The 23,877-nt window shown below is 36.8% G+C and overlaps 3 protein-coding genes across 3 annotated transcripts; 2 read left to right on the forward strand and 1 right to left on the reverse strand.

Moving 5' to 3' along the window:
* Positions 1–2,031: 2,031 nt before the first annotated feature.
* Positions 2,032–15,345, forward strand: cabp7b (calcium binding protein 7b). Its single transcript, XM_026297963.1, has 5 exons — positions 2,032–2,140; positions 14,072–14,215; positions 14,351–14,463; positions 14,962–15,109; positions 15,218–15,345. The coding sequence occupies exons 1-5, from the start codon at positions 2,032–2,034 to the stop codon at positions 15,343–15,345; spliced, it is 642 nt and encodes a 213-aa protein (XP_026153748.1).
* A 4,410-nt stretch (positions 15,346–19,755) lies between these two features.
* Positions 19,756–22,544, reverse strand: zmat5 (zinc finger, matrin-type 5). Its single transcript, XM_026298438.2, has 6 exons — positions 22,413–22,544; positions 21,496–21,666; positions 21,208–21,270; positions 21,040–21,120; positions 20,612–20,714; positions 19,756–20,506 (listed from the first exon to the last, which is right to left on the reverse strand). The coding sequence occupies exons 2-6, from the start codon at positions 21,620–21,622 to the stop codon at positions 20,359–20,361; spliced, it is 522 nt and encodes a 173-aa protein (XP_026154223.1). The 5' UTR covers positions 21,623–21,666; positions 22,413–22,544; the 3' UTR covers positions 19,756–20,358.
* Positions 22,545–22,579: 35 nt separating this feature from the next.
* Positions 22,580–23,192, forward strand: uqcr10 (ubiquinol-cytochrome c reductase, complex III subunit X). The gene is made up of 2 exons (XM_026298439.1): positions 22,580–22,759; positions 22,951–23,192. The coding sequence occupies exons 1-2, from the start codon at positions 22,619–22,621 to the stop codon at positions 22,999–23,001; spliced, it is 192 nt and encodes a 63-aa protein (XP_026154224.1). The 5' UTR covers positions 22,580–22,618; the 3' UTR covers positions 23,002–23,192.
* Positions 23,193–23,877: the final 685 nt, after the last annotated feature.

The raw sequence follows: 23,877 nt of genomic DNA on the forward strand, positions 1-23,877 counted from the left end.
GGCAATGAACAAAGCTTGTTATTGAGGTGTTAAGAAGTTTGCTTGTCTGAGCACTGAACCAGCAGGAGGCTCAGGTGCAGCAGAGAGAGACAATCCCTTCACATTCGAGTGGGGAATAGACCTGTCAGCGCCGTAAGGCCTTAAAGAACCAACCAGTGGAACCACATGGAGCTCTCTCATCACACACTGCACTTATCTGGTGTCAACCAGGGTGGAAAGATACTAACGCAGGGGCATCACCGTGCAGGATGCAGACATTCTCCACAGGCAGGGTTTGTTTGTGTTTTCTCGGTGTTCACTGTGTGGTTGATTTGGATGCATCGCACTGAACATTCATCACATTTCGGTGTGTCACACTCTGGTTCCCAACAATAAAACGAGTGTGTGTAATGCTTTTATTTTGGCTTTAAAAAATAATTACGCTGCCTGTAACCCTCTCTGTAAGCATGTTTGTTTCCAGGATTTTTAAATTTTTTTTATTTCAGGTTTTGCCTGAAATTCACCGCCAGGCCTTTAATATATAAATACATAAAGGTGTTATCTCCTATAAATGAATGTCCTTTTCAAAAGGCATAGGAAAAAAAAAAAATCCCATCTTCACATGGAAAATAAAATATGGTCCAAATGCAGGCCAGAACCTGCTCACTGCCATCAGTGTGCAAATAAAGAGGCAAAGCGTTATGTGCTTTAGGCAAAAACACAGCATAAATGCAGCTGTTTACTGTGTGTGCACGGTCCACAATACTGACCAAAATATTGGCTGGTCTTGACTTTCTCCTTGATGATGGTCCCTTTAACTGAATAATCATCTCAACACTTCAGTGTTTATTTTATATTTGGGGTTTCACTGAATTCATGTTAACTCAACGCCTTAAAAATCCTTAATACCAAAAAGCCTAAGACTTGATTGAATTTTTCACCATTAGTCTGATTGATGGCGTAATGTCTTAGCAAGCTAGAAGCAATAATGGCTGGAGAGCCTCACTTGTTGCTAGATTCTCACTCTTCTGTGCTATCCTGTAGTCTGTATTAGTCCAACACTGTTCCCTGACATGTGTTTTCAGTTAACATATAAACTGGGGGAATGCAGAAAATCTCATTACAGGCAGACAGTTTAGAAATGGTCAATAGACTCTCTCTGCTCTGTGACAGGCAGCAGTATGATGCGTGTGCGTGTGCGTGTGCGAGAGAGAGAGAGAGAGAGAGAGAGAGACTCTCTGCCTCACGCTGCGCGTCTGTATCAGATGGGAAGGGGGTGACCCAGGATTCCCTGCTCTCCAGGAAAAGAAATAATTTTTTTTTTTTGAAAATGTTGCAATGATTTTGTTTGCACCTCGTTTGTTGGGTAGAATCAACTCGACACTGCTGCTGTTTTATCTTGGCTCATCGATGATGCCGAAACCGGGAGGAAAAGTGAGGCAGACCATATCGGGAATAGACTGTTTGAAAGAACCAGACGCGCTGTAGGAATCTGAGAAATCAACAGCGAGAAGGATCGATTTAGTACAAAGATTTTTGAAATCTATTTTTCATTTTGATTTTTTTTTCTTTTTAAAAACAAAAACATGCTGAAATGCAGGTGCTACGTGTGGATAGAAGATTGGCAAAGTAGCCGAATAATCTCATTGCTTGCATCAAGATTGTATTGAGCTTACCGATATCTGTATGGTCCTTTAGGGCATTGAAACATGCCCGAGACATTCCAGATAGGCTAGAGCTAAGTAAGTAAAAGTTCTCGATGTCATTTCCTTTAAAATGACATCGCCTGTTTGCTTCATATCTTGATTACAGTAAGCTGCATTCTTGGTGAAACGCGCAGCCCAGTGCGGGGTGATTTTTATTCATGTTTTAGCATTGTCGAGAATATCTAACAGGAAGAAGGCTGCACTTTGAGGAGGGGGGTTTCCCTGTCATTTGCTTGAGGTTTTGTTGTAAAATACCAAAGACAGTAGCAAAGGGTCTGTCTCAAAAACTCTGGAGAGCCAGGCTATATGAAGATCGCGACACAGTTGTTGGTTTTCCCTCGCAGAAATGCCAGTGCGTGCTGTGACCACCAGGTTCATGTACAAGGGACTTTGCACTATTCCAGATGTCCTCTCTTACCGGACCCCTGTTACTCTGCCTGAGGATGAAGTGGAAGGTGAGTCTGGTTTTGCTTCCTTGGTTCAGTATTCAAGTTGTTGTTGCATCTGAATGAAACATGGCAAATCAGTTCAGGACCCTGGAGAGCCCCTGTCTGTGTGCGCTCTTTCTCCTGTGCACTAACAGTAAAAAGGGTCAGTATAGCGCAGATTCTTCAACATGGTAATTGTTTCATTTTTTGCACAGAATGTGGGGATATTTACATGCACTATGGTCATCTTTGGTATTTTGTCTTACTTTTTGCATGTTGTTAGGGAATTTTGGCACAAAGACGCCAAATTAACTATAAAAGAGGATTTTTTTTCTTGTCATAAGTATGTTAATGCAATATGGCATATTCTCATCGAATAATAATGGTAAATAGCTCATAATCCTCACGTTCCCATTGTCATAAACTTGTAAATAAGCATGTTAATACAAAATGTCATACCTCCTGGTTATGTCCATGGAACCTGTGGGACTTATTTGCATCCTATTTCACTTAGTGGAAGTGATTTGTGTTTGAGACAAGATTGAAGAGGCAGGTATACATGGTTTAAAAATGAAGGTCCTGAAATGGAGAAGGTTGTGCTGAATAATAATTATACACCTATAAAAATGCAGATTAACAATACCTCTCCTAGAGAATCAATGGCTGATTAAAAAGCCATTTATAAGATTGGAGACGGATTCATTTCAAATCGTGAATTACATCCTCTCATCACTTTGGGGTTTGTTTGATGCATTGCATTTCGTTATTAATTAATAACACTGTAATGTATAACACAAGGCTGTACTTAAGTCACCTTAAGGAGCCATTGAAGCATTAAAATGCCTTTTGCAGGAGTAACTAGTGTGTAGCTGTTAAGTATGGTGGTTTTGTATTGGCCAGTGGTTCTCACAATGAGAAAGTGCAGCCGGCAGTGATTTGGAACAAAGCCAGCTAGGCTACAATAAAGAGATAACTCACATCAGATTTAATATCACAAAGTCTTTTATGCAAAGGGAATTCTGTTTCCCCTTCTTCTGTCTGTAGGTTACCCAGGCCCACAAGTGGCTGCTTGCCCTTGCTTTGTGCCACTCAGTTGACATTGAAAGACCACTCTGTGCAATGAGGGCAAAATTTTAATGAAATGGCTTGCTACTGAAAAGCAAGAATTAGAGAAACAATAAACTGGTGAGAGTGTTGTGTGTTGCACGCGAGGCTGCATGTTGCACAGTGTCTGATGATACAGGTAGGCTAATGGAAAACACCTTTCAAACTGTATTTCACAAATTGAGAGCCATTAAATATTCAGAACAGTGAGATGGAGCATTCAACCAGAAATGTATTTACCCAGGGGAAAATTCACTGAGCACAAAATGCATTGCTACATTTACATGGACTCTCATCTCAGCAGTGACCAGGATGAAAAGTGTTGGAGTGTAGTGCGTTAAAGAACAAATGCCTGTAGTGGCTGAGAGAGGTATAAGAGTTTTTAAGATTCTTCTTTCATTTACTGCTCCTCAGCAACCTCCCACCTACTGGCCAGCTACCCTTTACACTACTGCTGCTCCCCCTTAACACACAGAGTGGGAGCTGCAGTGCTGTCTAAATGAATGTTGCTGGTGTGTGAACAGTGCTGCAGTCCAGTATGTCTGCAAGAAAACAGCTCCCCCTTTCATAGAGGTTTAATAATGAGCATATAAATATTGGTAAAGCCACAAAAATTTTAATTATGGCAGGGCAGAAGTTCCCTAATTGATCGCCTCATGTAATTAGTCTACCTATTCATATTTATGATAATAGCTGTTTTCTTTGCAAAGTGTGTGTGTGTGTGTGTGTGTGCGCGTGTGTGTGTGTGTATATGTGTGTGTGTGTATATATATATATATATATATATATATATATATATATATACATACATATATATACATATATATATATACACTCCCAGCATAATTAGACTTCACCTGCTTCAGAAGTCATCACACTATCTTGAACTGCAATATTCTAAACTTTAGAGCAGCACAGTAATAGTGACTATTGTTATTGAGCATTGAGAATTAATGACACACAGCACAGATAAATGTCAAACGCCAGTAAAACCTCAATTAAAAACCCAGTACCCAAAAAATACAAAATTTGTGTAAGACTAAATCATCTTTTTAATGCATGTCCTACAGAAGCTAAGTAAATGGTTACTAACGTGTATCCTTAATAAACAATCATAAATTATTGTAATTTATCAGTAAAAAAAATGAAAATATGGGTTTTGTGACTAAATCAAGAGGAATTTCGCTTGGTGACATTGCTGCAGAGACATGCCACTGACAAATGCAACACAGCGATAGTAGGACCATACGTTGTGTGCAAAGTGACTTTAAATGGTTTAGAGTTTTTTTTTTTTTTTAGTGACTGTATTGTGTATTATCACAGAATGGAGAGGGCATTGTTTCATGCTGTATAGGGAGGTTGATAAAGTACTCGCTGCTCTTAATGGATCTGCAGTTTCAAGGGAATGTTTTTTGAACAGATGGTAGTCGAGGTGGGAAGGGTCAGCAGCACAGCTTACTGCCCATTTCTTTTTCTTCACCCTTGTGTTATGCAGTTGTCATAAACCCTAATATGAATTCAAACCACCAGTACTGTAAATACAATTATACCCCTGCTCCTTCTAAATCAGTAAGCATACTTACATGTATATCTGAGCTTTCCAAACATCTCATCCACCTTTGCTACCTCAACCATTCAGACTTAAAGCAGTGACATAATGGTTATTGCCATATTATGTTTTCCTCTACACACCCATTAAACATTTATCTGATTATTTACTCTATATGAAGTTAGATTCACTGAGCACATTTTTGTAAATGTCTATGTGGATGTTAAGCCATGCCAAGTGTTTCCCCATTTTAATGAGCACAACATTAAAAACACAGTCCAGAGCCAAGTCCAGCCAATTATGCACAAATGAATGGAATAATTGAATACACTTATGATACTTTTGCTAGCATACATCGAAAATGCTCTAAAACCTTGTAAAATGAATGTGGTTCTATTATTACCTACAGTTTTTATAAGGTAATAGACGTAATGTGTAAGTTAGAAATCAGTGTTTAAGTCTTGGTCATTATAGTGAAAGATTTAAAGAAAATAATTCTGTGCAGTTTCAATATACACAGTTAGACTGGGTTATTCAAAATTACCTTGACATAAACATAACATATAACATAAAATATTCCACAGATATTTTCCACCAGTCAGTTTTTATGTTTATTTTGTCAAAGGCTGGCTTTAGAAAAGGGATCTCACCTCTTCAACATTATAAAGCACAGCCTATAACTTAACAATACTGGCAGACACTGTTAACGGCACACATGTTGACATAGATAAGACTCTCATTTTATGGCTGAACAGTCATGACTTCCCTGCAGTTACACTCCTGGAGGTCTCTATAAGCTTGTATAGCTCCTTGGTGCATCACTGGCTGAGGATGTGAACAGTATTTATAGATCACAGTCAGCAGGAGAATCCCCAAGACATCAGGCATTGTAGTGGAGTGTACACTGTAGTCTTCCACTTTGTATGCAAAGCTGTCTTTTTTTTTTGTGCTCACAAATGAAGTGGTTTTTACAGCAATAATGTATATGTGAGTGTAAGTGTACTGCAGCTGTCAGGGATCTAGGATTGTTAATATGTTGGATTTGCTTGCCAGGCCAGATTTACAGCAGTCGATGATGCTCTTTGTAGTCCAACACGTACTGAATCATGGCAAACCATATATCACATGTTAAAAAAAACTACAGACATGCCACTTGATTCTCCATCGTTTTTGTTTAATGTGGCTTCCTCTGTGTTCAAAGACAAATCTCCAGTCACTACTATTGTAGTCGCACAGAGGTATTCACAGTTTCAAACAGCATAGTCTAATGTAACACCAGTACAAGCTGTTAATTATGAGACTGTGTCCTTACTCCTGGTTTGGTGACAGCAGCCACATTTCATTTACATCTGCACCCTGAGGTGGGAGACAGACACGAAGTAAATGTGGAAAACTTAACTGGCAATTGGACATCTGTGCTACTCTTCAAGTTTCCAACAAGCATTCAATCTAAAGCTATACAGCATGTTGTCATACGAAAGTCAAAGAGCTCTGGCATTTCCTAATGTCACCCAGCCAAGCCATAAACCCTAAACCCTCCGATATACATACTCTAAACAGAAAATATAGGTAAACAGGATCTTGTATTAAAAGCAATATGATAATGTTTTCTTGTTTTTAATTTTACCTTGTGAAATTCCAAAAGGTCCAAAAAAGAAGCTTCATAAAGTTTACATTTGAACATAATAACGTAAACTAGACAGAAACAATCTAATCATACAATTAAACAGATCTGTTGTCACATCTATGTCAACTGACCTGTAGTATATATGTATGTACTGCATAGTGTATATGTGTATTGTAAGTCAGGGAGTTTGTCCGACACCTAATTAAGTTTTGCTCCAATGCTAATTAATGCTTAAAACTTAAATAATAGGTTGTTCAATTTCAATTCAGCCTGCAAAGAGCTGCAGGTAGTGGCAGTATTTTAAGTGCTTTTTGACAGCAGGATTTGTTTCAGCTGCAGGGCTTGTGCAGCACATCTCTGCGTCTCTAGCAACTGTGTGTATGTTGCGTGTGTAAGCGTGAATGTAATAATGTGCCGAAGCTGTAAATCTGTAGTAGCAATGAAAGGTAGAGGTCAAGTGTAAATGTGTGGGGCTTGTTTATGTGATGGCAGTGACCTCTGGGATTTTTTTTTTTACTACTATGTGTGTTATTATAAGACTTTCTACACATATCATGTCTTGTCACATTATGGTTTGTCATATCTTGTATATGTCATATTTCCATTGCATATCGACAACAGTGTGGATGGTGTTTACCCACCTTCACCACTGACAAAACCTGATGTACATCAGTTCATTACATTGTATTGAATTACATTGAATAAACATACATTTCTGTGGTTATTTTGCTAAAACATTGCAGATGTGCAGTTTCACCCAAGGGGTATAGAAATGAGACATTCAGTGTGGTGTTTTAAAAGCAAGTTAAACTAGAACTGAAGCTGTAATTTTATTTAGATATAAACTAGAAACCTACAAAACCCATCAGACTGTCATGGATATAGCTTTGATTTCTCTTACATGGGCTATATGTGCATTCTGGGGTTTATATACAGCCAGAGATACCAGTTTGTTTGTTTGTTTGTTTGTTTTGCGTCCAGATAATAATGTTCTATGGAGTCACCACAGAATTGAGTGTTTTTTCATGATTCTTATGTCTAAATTTGCATGATTTTGACAGTATTTGCATTATGTTTAGAACAATTTTTGTTCCGCTAAAACAGCCTTAGTGGAGCTCTCTTTGCTGTAGAGTGGTTTTATTTTTGTAGCCTCTGGATAAAATGTTTCACTTTTTCTTTCTTTTCATTATCAGAAAGGTTGTCACAGATGTAATCATACTATTGTTGTTGGAACCACCTAGGAGGTGCTCATACTCTCTTTAATGAGAAGAGGATGATGCATCTTCCAGTGAATATTTTTATCAAACCAATTTTCTGCAACTATCTCAGTAAGCAGCCTTTTGATAAGAAAAGCCCTGATCAGAAAAATCTTCTTGATTTAAGGTGCATTCAAAAAATTGCTCTTTTACTTAAATGCAGCATGTTAAACCAAGGCACCTAAACCTGGGGTTGCCATAAAAACATCCACCTATTTCATCCAAGCAACTGGCTTCATGTTTGATTGACACAAAATATTCTGTCTGATCCTTACTGCTGTGTGCAATTAGCTGGGAGACCTGAGCCTCTCTTTAAAATGATATTCTCTTTCTAAATGTGAGAGGACTGTCTGCCAGAGAATGGACACAAAAAATATATAACTATCTGAATTAGAAACAGTTGAATATGCCATCAGATAGGAGCTTTAATCATCTGGTGACTACTTCGAGATTAAACCTACTATTAAATGTGTTGCTTACAGAACCTTTAGCAACTGAAGACAACCTGTTGTTTTCCTTTCTCTTTGGCTCCTGTGGACTGTGGTGCCCTCTTCATCTACCTCCCAATGAATCAACTTTATTACAGTGTCCTGTTCAATGTCGTGAATTGTTACTGACTTTGAAGAGTGGTTTTTGGCGTTACCTGGCCAATCACACTATGGAATTCTCACTGGTTGTGTATGTTGGCTGCCTTTCCCGTCTTTCTTTAAAAGGCAACACCTGATTCGCCTGAATGAATCCCATGGCAACTTTTTTGTCTTATATCTTCTGCAACGTATAAGAATAATGAGCACATTTCATTTTTTTTCAGCACAGCTTCTGCTCGGAATATAGAAGGAAGGCTGCAGTGGCGATATAAAAACACCATTTGCTGTTTGAGGCACAGTACAAAACAGTGAATTAGCTTCTTGTGGTGTCAGCAACAGAGATTAGCTAACGAATATTCGCTACATCAGTCCTCCCCCACTGATTTCTCACATTTTGGAGAAACTCAAGTATTAAGTAAAGGGAGAGTTTGTTTGCCTGACAGAATGGGCCATTACCAGCAAATAAACAAAGATTCGGTTCAATTGAATGCTACACAATGCCTCATCGAACAGTGGGACCACCAGCCAATACACAGCTGGGCCATCTCTGCATGTTTAAAAACCTCAGCAATACAGGATATTGTAAATAGTGGCATCAAAGGTGTGTCTCACAGTAATTCAGAAAAACTCTTTTGCATCTTTTTTTTTTTATTGTAGCTTGCAAAAACTAAGTAACTTCTGTGAACACTTTTTAGTCGAATTATAAACGTTGGCATCTCTTTAAATAAAAATGGCATGTTATGACATGAAGATGTTTCACAACAGCATGATTGTTCTGCTGACGCCATGTTGGTCTCACATTCTTCTCCTGGCTCAACGCCATTGTTTGGGATTTCAGAGTTATTTAGATGAGCGAGCTTCAATGGTGTTTCTGCCCCTGCCAGTGGCACAGATGCTCTGCCACTGTGCAGCAGGGGGCTTCTTGGCATCAGGCTTGGTCATGGACTATTTTCATGGCTTTTGTGCAGCAGATGAATCACTCTGCCATTGGTCAGAAAGGTCAGTAAGATCTGTTGGTCCTCATGTTCTGTTTTAGCCCACTAGGAAGGTCAATGGACTTTTAAGTCCTGGTTTTAGATCTCTGGGATGGCAAAAATAGTTCTTTGATGACAAATCAGTTCTAGTTTATCAATTTCTGTATAGGTTCCTACCAGTATATGTCTAATAGTTTTATCTCTAATAGCTTTAGTCCTCCCAGATGAAGTTTGGGAGCAGGCCAAGAAGCATATGGTGAGATATAAAAAGAGGACGGCACCTGTTTTACTGATATGATGATTGAAAGACAAAGCTGATAACCTGACAGCAAGTCAAATAACATTAAACAAACAGCTCCACGATGAAGACTAAACAAACAACAATCCTGTTTGTTCTTCAGGAAACAAAAAGCATCACAAATCTGTTGGCAGCTGTTGCTTTAACCTGCCATGAAATTGTCAGTCAATATTTCATTTTCCTTTTGCATGGTAAAATCTGTTGAAATGGTCATATCGCCTCCGTTTCAGTAAAAGGCAGTATAATGTAACATCTATGTAATTTGATTTCCCCATTTTTTGCCTCAAGCAACCCAGTCCCCTTGACTTCTGTAATACAAGATGTAAAGGCACCACCCTTATGAAGGGAAAGATTCACACTAGCACAGAAAAACAAAGATATTGTTGTGTCACAAAGTGAAAAGCAACAAAACCAGAGATATTTCTTCGGCAGTCCCCAGAACCCCTTTTCAAGATGATCCAGTACTTGTCTCCAGGGTGTAAAGTCTGCATATTATCACAAATAAAAAGAGATTATTCGCTGGTTATTATTCTGCAAAGGTAGCAACACACTCACAACTCAGTCCTCTATAAACCAGTATTCAATAAACACTGTTGTATATGCTGCTCATTCAGATATTGAATTATGACATGTCAGTCTTTTAAATTTTAATCTGCTACTCATGTCGTGTATACCATCAGAAAATAAGCTGGATATTTGTTAGTAGTTTGGGTTTTAATATCTGTTGTATCTATACATCATTACTTTTGTTTTGTTTTATTTTGTTTTGTTTTTTTGTCAAATGACAGCATTAATTTTATGTCCCAGCCTGCTGATATTAGTGTCTTGTTTTTTCACATTTGAAACATTGGCCTCATAAAATGCTATTTCTACCATCTCATTCACTCAACATCTGGGCTCATCCTCCATCTCCAGATATAGGCACTTTGTTTTTGATGAGTTAAATAAGAAATATCTGAGGTTTAGTTGATTACCATGGGTCAAACATTTGAGTTTGATGTAGTTATTATTGCTTCTTTCCATATGTTCTTTCTAAACCAAATAATATTGTTCTTCGTTTGCTTCTCCTATTTATTATTGTCAGTCATTATAGTTGCAATTGTTCATATCCATGTTGATAACCGCTCTTAAAGAATTTTTTTTAAGCAGCATGTTTGTCATTGTGGACACACCCTTGAACATGTTTTTATCCTTCACTTGAGTCTGATGACGTAACTTGTTTGACTCAGTCAATGTTACCGTCAATGTCATTACTTCAAATACAACAGACACTCACATCTTTTATGACCTGTGTGCCACAATATTTTCACTGCTGACAATATTTTACAGCAATTTTAGAGTCACTGTGCTGCCACTGACATGAGCAGTAACTTAATATTATTGATTTACTTAATTGTATTAAACCAGCTGGTATTGAATCAGTAATCAGGAAAGGCTCTCGAATTGTTGTGTTGTTCTCCTCTTAGCCAATAATGCAGAATCAACACTAAAAAGTCTAGTCATACCGGCCTTGATTACTTGCTGCTGCAGGGGAAATGCTTAATTTTTTATTTTTTATTTATTTTTTATTCTTGCAATTACATAAAATACAAGGATCTTCATGCCTTGGGCCCCAACTTCAGATAATTGAGCAGTTGTGCCCTCAGTGCAAGGCTACTCACGTTTCCTGATCAAGGACTCACTGTTGAACAGAAGCTGAGCCTGTTGAATGTTTCTACAAATGCTCATTTCTGTGGTGTCTGTTCTGTCAAATTACTTTGAACATATATGTGTATTCATCTGTTTAATTCACTTGTATTTGAAGGCATGTGCAATATACATTATCATTTTCGAGTGCACAGTGGCTTAAAATGATTTACTAATACTCAGTGTGAGTTTATAGGAATTCAACATAAAAATATAAGCTACTAATAATGATGCCTTTGTAAGGCTTACAGCGATCAGCAATTGTTGAGTCACTATCAGAGATGTATTTCCAAGGCTGTTGTGCTTGTACTGTATTTCGCCATATGCTGCTAAGATTGTTTACCTTTTGCATTCCAGTATAAAACGAACATAAAAATATGGGTCCATAGATTTTGTTCTACATTGCTTCCATAAAACCTTGGTAAATAAATGTTCAGTATCTCTGAAGATTACCAACATATAAATAGGCTAGACAATTTTGATGCAAAAAGTGTATATAATTGAGAGAAATATGTTTTAGTATTTGGAGGTTTATAACTTAAAACCAAAAAGGCATTCATAGATCAAGAATGCACATGATCACTTTATCTTTTTTTTAAACCAGCTCATAGATTATATATGACATAATAATTAGCTCTACCATGACAGAGGTGCAACAGTTGTTTCCTTGTTCTGACTGCATTTGTACATTTTCTTGAATTTTCAATCCTTATGGTGCCAGACCATCAGTAGTCTAGCCATTGCTCAGCTGGCTCAAGTGAATTCATTATTTGTCACTGGCATCAGAGGTCGTGACATTGAATCTAGGGTGGTGTTGAAGGAAGATAACAAAACTCAAGGAGTGCTGCTGGCTGTAATTTAGACAAATATGTTGTGTCTGATATGTCAAGGTATGGTGCAGCCAGTGTCACATGTCCAGGAGGACCTGAATTTATGCACCAGAGACTGGGTTCTTGTAACACTTTCTCCTGTTTTCTCACAGGACTATATAGACAGCCACTGTGGGCTATCACTTGTACATTGCAGTCTCTATCTCATTCACACAAGACGGATGGTCAGTGCTTGTCCACTCGTGGGCCTGCATGCCAATTATAGATGGTGTTTATTCAATCACATTTGTATGTAAAAGCAGTGCACACAATGAAATAACATGCTTTTTCAAGTTCATCCAAACTCTTAGTTTCACTGTAGTTTTCCATTCAAATATATAAGTGGATATATTGTAGAGTTGGGTCTATATTGGGTCTATATTTTAGCTTAATGTTAATATTCATTGCTGTAGAATGACTAAGAGGCTTCAGTACCTGGAGGACTGTTGATTCTGTTATTTCTTACCTGTTCACTTCATTTTCTCTTAAAATTTTCCTTCAGGCCGGCGTTGCCTGTGTATATATCAATGATACATTGGTGTTCAAATGATACCTGTTTAGTTGCCTGTCTTGTTATTTATATTAACACATGACAACTGGACAAGGAATAAAGAGCCTTGTGTATTTGAGGATCTAAGAACCACTGAGGTTCTGGCTTTGATGTGCAACTGCTCTTTTCACCACTTCAAACAGAATATTGTGATGCAGGGTGAGGACAGAAGCCAAATGGCAATGGATTATTTACCAAAGGGCTATAGTTAATTATAAACCCATGAACCTTCTCTCTGTCTTCTCTCACAACCATTTGTGCTCTGACCACTGTAACGGGTATTGAGTCTGAAGGGGTGCTGTACAGTGTCGGTTGAAATATATTTCATCTACTACATTGCCATAGATTTGTATTTAATACTAGCTTCGAACAGAACAGTATGAATTGTTATATGTACACTCTCTCCTGGTCTCTAGTGTGTTAATATATACAAATAGAGTCTCTGTCCGTAGTGCTGAAACATTCAACTTTATTTTCTTTGTCTCTGTCCTTGGTTCTGAAATGGCCACTGTCACTGTGGGTTGAACCATTTAAATTCAGGGTCTTAAAATGTTTCTATTTTATAAATATAAATTATTTGAATTATATAAATATAATTATATTATATTATATAAATTATAATATAATGTGTGTAAAGCATTTATTTTTCTCTCAGCCCCAAGTCCATTTGTTCCTGCTAATGACATACATCTTTTAAAACTGCAAATCTTTCTGTAACAGGAGTAAATAAAGCATTTTGGGGGGACTTCTTTTCAGGAGAGCAGTATTGCAGTAGTGCAGTACAGGGCATTTATGATAGCAGGGTATTGTACTGTATGTGTACCTTGCTAAAAGTACAGTTTTTGTCATACTGAAGGAACATGCCAACCCATTGTCTTTTAATGCAGAGGTCTGTCATTCAGAGAAGTAAACTATACTATACCAAGGTTTGGTTAAATAAATAATGCTTATCAGTAAGGGGAAATCACAGTTGCTTTGGGTTTTTTATGGGAATTGTAAACAGTAAGAAAAATATAAACTATCATCAGATATATCTTTTGTTTTTTCAAACACTTTAGTGTACGCCTCTGTGGTATTTTGAACAGGAAAAATGTTTTAAACTGCTCTCACTTCCTCACTATACACTGTTGAAAAACAATATATATTAAAATATTCAGATGTGCTTCCCTTTTCTCTTAAAAACACATCTAAGTAACAGGGATTATACTTTCAGAGCTATGACCCAAAGTAACTGAAAGATTCAGCACAAATGCACATTTATAAATGTTAAACTCCTTTTAACTTATACTATAAATACTGTGAACGCACATATTTCCAATCATCATGCTCAATTAAGCCAGCTGTTACTCACAGTGTGAAACTAGAAATAAATGTGCATAAACATACAGTATTTTCTCTTGTTCTATGCTTCTTTCCTCCACATTCTTAATTCAATTACTTTCCTCCTTCTTCCAACAGAAATTCGTGAAGCTTTCAAAGTATTTGACCGAGATGGGAATGGCTTTATCTCAAAGCAGGAGCTGGGGATGGCCATGCGTTCACTGGGCTACATGCCCAATGAGGTGGAGCTGGAGGTTATCATCCAAAGACTTGACATGGATGGTACAGTTCTCTCTCTCTCTCTCTCTCCCTCTCTTACCCTTTGGGTCAGCAAGTTCATGAGTGCACTGGATGTTGAATGTAATCCAGCCCGTCAGCTATACAGTGACATGTTTTTATTTTTGTCTGATTGATCAGGAGATGGCCAGGTTGGCTTTGAAGAATTTGTCACATTGCTTGGTCCTAAGCTCTCTGCTGCTGGAATGCCTGATAAGTTTCACGGAGCAGACTTTGATTCAGTGTTTTGGAAGGTATATGTTGTCATCAGTATCATCAATCAAGTATATATAAGTATACATAAAGTACAAGTCTTCTTCTTGCCTGAGGGATTTTCTGTTGTTTTTGATAAAGAGCCATCTGTTTTAATAGAGTGTAAAAATTACTGAAATTAATCAACTATGTAGTATTATTATTGCATCGAAATTATATTGCAAGTTTCATCTTTGAGCTTGCTCACATAAGTTCTTGATTTTCAAGTGGCCTTACTGTAATAGACTAGACCATGTTGATTATTGCTTGCATTTAGTTGTATAAATAAATGATTTCACTGTGTAATTTTAATGAAAATGTATGCTGTTACAACGGAATAGCCCACCTAACACTTTCACAGTAACAAGCCCTCATGGCCAGGAGCTACCCACTACAACCAATGTTAACTGCCAAACTGCAGTTTCTGTACATCCCTGCAGGCCATCGAGGGAAAACTTTTTGTTCTGTTAATTAGACTGTGGTGTTTTCTATCTTCCCAGTGTGACATGCAGAAACTGACTGTGGATGAACTTAAAAGATTGTTGTATGATACTTTCCGTGACCACCTTACCATGAAAGACATTGAGAACATCATCATGACTGAGGAGAGCCACCTGAACAGTCCAGAGTCCCACGTGGACATTGACAGTATGTCTCATATAAGATTTTACTTCAGCACATCATTCAGACTTTTTTTTTTAAAGCTCTGTTAAGACGCTCTGCTGTTCTAATATATTTTTCCAATTCTTTCCACAGCAAGCCCAACACAACAGGAAAAACACACATGTGTGCGTAAAAGCCTGATTTGTGCCTTTGCAATTGCATTCATCATCAGCGTTATGCTCATTGCGGCAAATCAAATGCTCCGCAGGGGGATGAAGTGAATATGTTCCCCACTGGTTACACGGAGATTTAAGGATGGACACTTGAAAAAAAAAAAAAAAAGTAAATGTCAACCAAACTACTTTACTGTTTCTTGTTTCCTTCAATGTTTTCAACAATGGTACTCTCACAGCTTCTTTCTATAATGGATGAATTGATGTCATACAGTGGATCTGCATGACCACTAATCACAGCATATCATAGTAAAACCGAAAGAACAAAAGAAAGATGTTTTAAGGGCTGATTCGTATCCTAAAACAGTACTATCTCACTGATTCAAAGTCCTGATGTTTTCAGTGTACAGTGTGCGCTATAGTAATAGCTGTGCCAGGTCTAATATATTGGAACATATTCAGTAATGACACTGATAATAGTAATAAAGCAATATAAAAGTGCTGATGGCCAACATATTCTGTGCATATAGGTTTAATTATTAGGTTTAGTAGGTTTAAATTGCTTAATAAAAACATAAGGACAAATGTCTGTGTACTGCATAAAGTCTCTCTTTGAGGTGTTTGTTTGCTTTACTGTGCCAAGATGTCCATTTCAGAAAAACAAGACATGTTCAATTTAATAGACTTTTCTAAGCCGACACCATCTGTGATCTAAATCTAACCAAAACAGGAGCCTTATTCATTCAAAGCCCATAACCAGAATACTTATATGGGAGTAATTGTTGTTAGAGAACCTCCTTGAGGCTATGCAAATCTGTTGAATAGAACATCAAAGTATGTTGACAGGTTTTTGCCAGTAGGATGACTTTAGGGATCACATTGCAGTATGTTGGCTGGTCAGTCTACTAATTTGGTCTAGACTGAAATATCAAATATAACAACTGTTGGATGGATTGAAATTATACAGACACTATAAAGTAAGGCTTCACCATGAAACTGACGTTTGTGGTTTAGAGCAAAATGAAACAACTGTGACTGGCATGACATTTCTTTTAACATTATTATCATTATTATCATCATTTTGTCCTCTCTTTTGGTTGGTGACCAAATTCCTGTAGAACCAGTGTCTTTCCCAGCTGTATTTTGTGTTTCATGTTGTGGCAAATGTTAAAATGTTTTTGCATAACACTGTGATGTTGAAGGCAAACATTACACCTGCTAAACATCAGCATGTTTGCAATGACATTATAATGCATGCTAGTGTTAACATTCAGCTCAAAGCACTGCTGTGCCTAAATGCAGCCTCAGAGAACCACTAGCATGTCTGTAGACTCGTAGTTAAATTATTGTGAAATTATACACAGCTTATGGACAGCACACATGAAGTGTCATGGATTCATGAAAATCTACAGGGAAAACAGATTAGTTATGTCAGATGATACATAAATAACCATTTTCGCATTGGAAAGTATCATTTTAATATTCATCAATTACCAAGCGCAACTTAAGGGACCATGGAAAGAAAAAAAATCTATAACTCCAATTTTTTTACTGTGAGAATCAGAAGTACAAATATTTCAACAATTGGAATAAAGTGGTGAACAAGCACAGGGACCCTCTAGAAAGCACTGCTAAAGTAACAAGGACTGGCAACATGAAGACCTCTACTTGCTCTACACTCTGTTCAGCTCTTCCCCATGGTCAATTTCTTAAGTTGTCTCGGTGTTCAAAAAATTAATTGCTTTGTATTAAAGTTCAGAGTGATCCTTCTTGGCTGAACAACTGGGGATCGCCTCATAAAACAAACAGCTGTTTTCCCAGCTGACGTGTGAACAAATGTAGGCTTAAAAATTAAGTGAACAGTAAGCTCCAAATTAACACAGAAGTAAATCACAAAACCCTTCTGAGAGTTTTTGACAACAATATGTACATGGGTCATTTTGGAAAAAAAAACCCAGACTTTAGGGAAAACCCCCTTTGCCATCAAACAACATGTAAAACATGTTTCTGTCCGCCTGTGATATATGTACAACATTGCTGCATATTTTGAATCTCTGCATGTATAACAGGCACCAAAATGAACCACAGTGAGTCACTGAAAAACAGCTGAGTAGCTGCACTGTATGATCTGAACTACATGCTATGACTAAATTCAACAATAGCTTTGACAAAGTAGGCATTAACTGTAATATTTATAGCAAATGAGTATAAAGGCAGTTCAGTCTACAGCGTACACCTGCATGTACCTTAATTTAGAAATAAATGTGTGTTCTATGTGTGTGAGATCCATGTTCGAATTCTGTGTGTACTAAAATAATTATGCAATTTGTAAAGTGATCATTGCAAAAAAGAAATCTTCATATTTGACATTTTCTGATAAATGTCAAGTTTTGGTGGTTGTGCAGACAATATAAAATACTAAATACTTTGCAGTATGCTGTGAACAATAATTTAACATATCATGAGAAAAGTTGTTTTCTGGCTTTTACATGGACCACCAAAACAACATATTGTTTAAAGTATAACATGGTTATATTTTCTTACTTGGAAAAGTGAAACATTAAATCTATGTGATTTTATGAATGTAAGCATATGGTTTTGTAAAAAAAATAAAATAAAAAATCATAAAAAATAAAATAAATAAACAAAAAAATAATAATCCCCCTAAAAATCAGGTTTCTGATGTATAATTTCCAGGTTGACTGGACATTCAGATACATGTTCTTGTGTGTTTTTAGGCCACGCATTAATTTTTTCTGATTTAGATTCATTTTTCAGAAGATTTTCTTTAACAAATATTTGGCAAATTTGACACATTTTACAAAATGCTATATATTTTTTCTTGCTCTTTTTATCTTAAAGTTTATCAAAGCTACACCACAAGAGGAAAAGTATGAAAAAGTAAGAATCGTTCTGGCAATAAAAATGATATTTTATCTCATAAATCGTAGCTGTTTATCTACAAACTACTTATATGACATCACATTACCTCTCCATATGATCACATAAGGTATGGGTTTTGTGTGAATGTAAAATATTGTTATTGTGTCAAATCTTGTCTTAAGACATATAAGCAAATATTGTGTCATATTCTGTATGTCACAGTGCTTTAATGAGCAGTTTTACGTACACTTTGTCGATGGGTTGTCTTAAATGTTGTTAGAGGTTCGACTTGAACTGTAGATGTCTTATGTTCTGTGCCTTTGTCATTTGAAGTATTAAATACTGCACTTTCATACCTAGTCTTTAAAGTAACTTTAGAAAAGATGTTTAGAAAGATGGGAATCCATTACGACAAAATCATCACTTTTGGCAAAAATTTATCTATAGATGTATTTTTGAATTGAAATAGCATATATATAGCTCATGTAATACCACTAAAGTATTTCTGCATATTTTTCTCTCTCTTCTTGGTAACAGTTCTCTCCTCTGAATTTCCAGTTAACATTTGGTGTACCATCCTACTGTGTGACATTACCAGGAATTTAATGTCTAGATTGAGAATATAGCACCCTGTTTTATTTCTGTAACTGTAACTGCATATGTAGAGGTTACTGCATCAATTATACACTAATGTAAGTGGTGTCTAGATGCATGTAGTCCAATAAAAACAAAGACATTAAAAATAAGCTAGCTGATTGGTTTGCTTTTTTTTTGTTTGTTTCTGACATTTTATTCAGATTAGAGCAGAATAGGACAAATATGTTAAAATATAAGTTGTATTTTAAATTATCTGATGTGTGATGGCAAAGTCACTGGCATGTTAAAAACCCTTTAGTAAGTATTAATAGGAAAAATCATTTCCTTGGAGCTAACACAGGCGTAGTTTATGTAAGAGCATGTATGCAACCACTTGGGCTTTGTAATAACCGTCAGACGGCTGAAGTAAAATAAAGCACAGGCAGTTAATGTAGCCCAGCATCAACGGACTTGAATCAGATTTATGTCACATGATTAGAGGCATGATAAGGAGTAGAACTATCATATTGTTTTATAGTGGAGAATACACCTATAGACAGGTTGCTGTAGGGTTATGTTAAATTTCCGTTCAAAAGGCCAAATTATTGTAAAAAGCAGCATAATCAGTTTTGAACAAGCTGCCGAATGCATGAAAGGATCCAGCATTGTCCTAATGAATGTGCAGACACTACATTTACATTTCACAAATTACTGCTGCAGAGAGAGATGTGTTTTTGTCTTTCACAGCAAATGGTGAGCGTAAGAATACACAATGAGAATCTGCAAGCTCATTACTTAAGTACAACTGAGAAGAGAACAGGGACACAACATTTTAACAGCATTATTTTTGTTAGGGCATTGCTATATTTCTTGGTATATAAGCTGAAAAGTATATAGATGTTCCTTCGTGCATGCATGATACAAACAAAACCTTGCTCTATAATGCAACTAGCAGTCAAAACTCCACAGGGAACCTGTAGAGTAAGTCAAAGAAACCCGACCAAATCAGTAGTAAGAGACATAGCACCGACAAAATGATACACATAAGACACATAAAAAAAAGACGAACACATGCAACAATTTATTGAGGATTCTCGTGTAACCACTGCATTATGTAAGCAACAGATGTGGTATATTAAAAAAGTACCTAAAAGACCAATGAAAATACAGTAGTCTTCAATTCACGGGATGCTGCATGCAGCTCACAGAAAGTAATGTATTAACACATTTTCTAATAGTGATATTATATAGTGGAAATAATAATAGAAACTTTATTATGAAATTTAATGCAGAAAATTTGTTTCTCATAAAAAGTGATGGAGAATGAGATTAAAATAAAACAAGCAATCTTCCTTTCCTTTTAGAACTACATGGCACCAAATGCAACTGTTTACAAGAGACAAGAGTCATTATAATGACTTTACCACAGTCATAAAGGCATTGCTACTTGGTGCAACAACACAACACACTATCACAGTGTCTCAAAATGTCAGTTATGAGGGTTATTTCACACTGACTGTATGTAAATTGCAACAAATTGCTTTTTGTACCTACTGAAAACCCTAATTTTATGTAATAACTACTATACTCTGTATTAATCCATCTTCTATCAATGTGAAATGTCCATTTAACAGTGACTTTGAACCATGAGCTGAGTATCTCTCAACCCCATTCAGTGTGGACTTTGACTTTCCATCCACCTGGAGGAGGCGGTAGAAGTGAGGGTGGAAGGTCAGGAATGGCGAAGAGCTGTTGAGGTATGTCATTTTCTGCTTGGTCCTCTTCACAGTCTTCCTTGTTTTTTAGATCTCTGCAGAAATAAATAATTGAACAGCTGAATTATAAATCAACAGGAAAAACCATTAGTCATGCTAACCATGTATGTGTGTGTTGAAACAAAAATGAAAGTGCATACCCTTTAAGGGCAGTTAGCTTCTTTTCCCTTCTAGAGAGCCATTCTTCAATACTTCGGTCAGGCATATTTCCATACTCAAAGTCCTCTTTGTGCTGTCTTTCATCTGAAATAAATAAATAAATAATCTCAGTCTCCTCAACATGTCACACAGTCATCTGTATTTGTGTATGACCTTTTTCATTCAATTCTTTGAGGAATGCATTTGGATGAGCTGGCACCAAAGTACCTGGCATTCATGCAATTTTGAATTTTGTTTGAAACTCTCCATCAGCAACATTATATATTGAACAACTGTGTTGCAATGAAGACATAAAAACTAAGCTGTGGTAAGCATGTGTGACATCTGTGTTGCACCTCACTGGCTAAAAACAATATATAGAAAACTTCTTAACTACAAGGTGAATGACCAACTTTTGGTTGCATCTTACCTTCCACTTGCCTTTCCAAGTTAAACAGCTCCTCTTCGGACATGTGAGAAAACCGGCACTTCGGGCCAAAATCACAAATTCCTAAGTCAAGGAAAAAAAAACACAAAAGACACTTAATATATAATTTCCTTATTACTGAATAAATGCTGAGTTCAACTGTTCTGCTACCTTTTTGGAGAAACTTTCTACAGGGTTTCTTTGATTGCTCTTCATGAAGGATGGCTGCTGAATCTGTGAAATGTAAAAAAACAACAACAGTGCGTTAATTTACAACCTTCAACTTGAACAGCTGGGCACCCAAGGTGGCGTAATGAAATGTAAGCATGCTTCTTTCTCACAATCTCATAAATATGTTAATGTTTTTCTTAGCAATTCAAATAGTAAATTGCTATGTGGACGAGTATTATCTAGTGCCCAGTTAACAAACACACACATTTAAACAACTGCAAGTCTCACCTCTAAATTGGTCAAACCAGGCCTTTTTAGCTCTGTGATGCTGGACACCATTCAGATGTTTTTTCCTGTTGTGCATGTTGTCCTGAAAGGACCGGTCACAGTAGTCACAGTAGTATCTCTTCCCCATGGTGCAGGTTATGTGTTCAAACCTCAATGTCACCTTTGAAACCTCTGAAATAGCATAAACAGAAATTAATTTAGAAAGCTGCCCCGTCAACACCCAGTGAGTGATTAGCCTAGATTAGATTAAACAATGTGTATCGTTCTTTGAGACATCATGTAAATATTGACAATTTCGCCATTATCTCATTACTTTCAAGAAAATTGCCAGTTTCCTAAGAAAACTGAACATCAGGAGTTAAGACAAATCACAACAAATTTATATTTTATTATCAATCTATTATTTTTCCAATTAATTATAAATTCATCAAAATTTCCCTTAATATGCATGTCTTATACAACTAACAATACAAATATAATATATATCACTAACATAATAACACATAGTAGATTTCATTTGGGCCTTAATACTAGGACTGTCAAGTACATTAGCAATAAGCGGGACAACTGATAGTTTTCTGCCATCTACTGGTTTAATAATGGAAGTAACTACATCGTTAAAACAACTTTTATTTTGAATGGGCTGGTATGACTTCCGGTTCAATTCTGAGACTTTATACATCCTCGATATAATCCTGATGCAGTTGTTTAGAAAGACACTGCACATCTAAACCTGTAGTCTACGAATACTACTAACGCTAAGTTAGTTATCGTGACGCTGAGGATGCGCTAACGTAAATATTTGTCCTGTTGTTGGTAAACAGAGATAGGTCACCGTTAACATTAGCTTATCATCACATCAGTTAGCGTTTTCATTCAGTCCTTTTGTACGATGAATTTGAACAGCAAACACAAACCATGAGTGGAAAAGTGATGAGCTTCTCTGTGTTTTCTTCTTTTCAAGATCGCGATAAGTTTAGGAGAGAAATAAACATCCTGCTGCTATTCACTGTTGCTGAAATCTACGGTATCTTTGTAGGGTCATTTATATTTTAGACCAACGCGTTTCTAAAGGCGGAAGTATCTTGTCCCAGCATCCGGTCCTGCGCACTCGACCACCGACATGGCGATGGCAAATTCCATCTACAACCTCCTCTTCAGGAGAACATCTACCTTTGCTGTAACCATCATGGTTGGAGCGGTCTTGTTTGAGCGACTATTTGACCAAGGTGGAGACGTGATTTTTGAGCAGATGAATCGCGGAGTAAGTCTGCCCGGTGGCGTTTTAATGCTGGTTTTATACTGACCTTGTAAGCAGAGGGCGACGCGACGCGACGTTGTCGTTAGCTAAACTAGCTTACCCGCTCGGTTCACATCTGTATATTGAGCTCTCTCTGACGATGCAGTCTGTTCAGGTGAAATGTCTTAAGTTTTTTCATCTGTGTTTTATCGTAGAAACTATGGAAACATATCAAACACAACTACGAGAACAAAACCGAGGAATAGGACGTTGTTCAAGGCTAAAGTCCATTATCCACTCGTCCTGGTCTTCACACCTGAACCAAGCTGCAGTCATCATGAACAGCTCCCACCTGCAGAGATCCAGACCACCATGAAGATCCTGTCACCTTTGTAACACATTCGTGCTCCTCACAGATTGTAAATGGTTTAAATAAAACGTGTATATGTCATACAGATCTTGCAACGTTTTTGATTTTTCTTGTCGAATATGATACCAAGGTATGTTCAGAGTGTGTCAAGAGAGACTACTGAATGACTGTTTTTAGTAGTTTCTCATGTGCCAGTTTTCATTGGCACATGAAGCTGTGGCAAACTCATCATTTTCATTTGCTAAAGTTTAAAAGTATCTAGTAGAAAACTTTCATACTAGAATACTTGTCATAGAGTCCTTGTCATAGTTATGCAGCTCTATTTTCACACAGTATTTTTAATGTAATTCTCAAGACAGCTTGGTATCTGATCCAAATACTGAAAAGGAATGTAAAGAACCAAGGAATCAGGTGAGTGTTGATTTATTTTTATTTCATAATCATTTCAAAACACTGTGTGTCTAAAATGTGACTTATTTTAGCCTTTCAACCACAAATGCAAGCTTTATCGTGTTGTGGTATACGTCTGGTATCGCTAAGAATTTACATAGGACTTGTTTGAGTAAAGTAATGTCTAGAATATTGAAAACCAGAATATCTAAGCAAGTTTGTATGTATAAAAAACATATTTACAAAAAGGACCCCAGGCTCACCAATTCAGATTTCTGATGAGTGATGTCTTCAATGTGTGTTTAAACATTGATCTACAGTGGAAAACTTTTATGTACAAAAAATACATAGAGGTTGCTTTCACTATACAATGCATAAATAG

Source organism: Mastacembelus armatus, chromosome 12 (assembly GCF_900324485.2).
Source record: "Mastacembelus armatus chromosome 12, fMasArm1.2, whole genome shotgun sequence".
Classification (NCBI taxonomy): Eukaryota; Metazoa; Chordata; class Actinopteri; order Synbranchiformes; family Mastacembelidae; genus Mastacembelus; species Mastacembelus armatus.

Bases quoted from the DNA above. Each gene is read 5' to 3' on its own strand.
- zmat5 (XM_026298438.2), bottom strand. From the start codon at position 21,622: ATGGGGAAGAGATACTACTGTGACTACTGTGACCGGTCCTTTCAGGAC. The intron at 21,121-21,207 runs GTAGCAGAACAG...TCCTTGACTTAG, and splicing joins TAGAAAGTTTCTCCAAAAAG to GAATTTGTGATTTTGGCCCG. The intron at 20,715-21,039 runs GTAAGATGCAAC...TATTTATTTCAG, and splicing joins CTTGGAAAGGCAAGTGGAAG to ATGAAAGACAGCACAAAGAG.
- cabp7b (XM_026297963.1), top strand. From the start codon at position 2,032: ATGCCAGTGCGTGCTGTGACCACCAGGTTCATGTACAAGGGACTTTGC. The intron at 14,464-14,961 runs GTATATGTTGTC...CTATCTTCCCAG, and splicing joins TTGATTCAGTGTTTTGGAAG to TGTGACATGCAGAAACTGAC. The intron at 15,110-15,217 runs GTATGTCTCATA...TTCTTTCCACAG, and splicing joins GTCCCACGTGGACATTGACA to CAAGCCCAACACAACAGGAA.
- uqcr10 (XM_026298439.1), top strand. From the start codon at position 22,619: ATGGCGATGGCAAATTCCATCTACAACCTCCTCTTCAGGAGAACATCT. The intron at 22,760-22,950 runs GTAAGTCTGCCC...GTTTTATCGTAG, and splicing joins TTGAGCAGATGAATCGCGGA to AAACTATGGAAACATATCAA.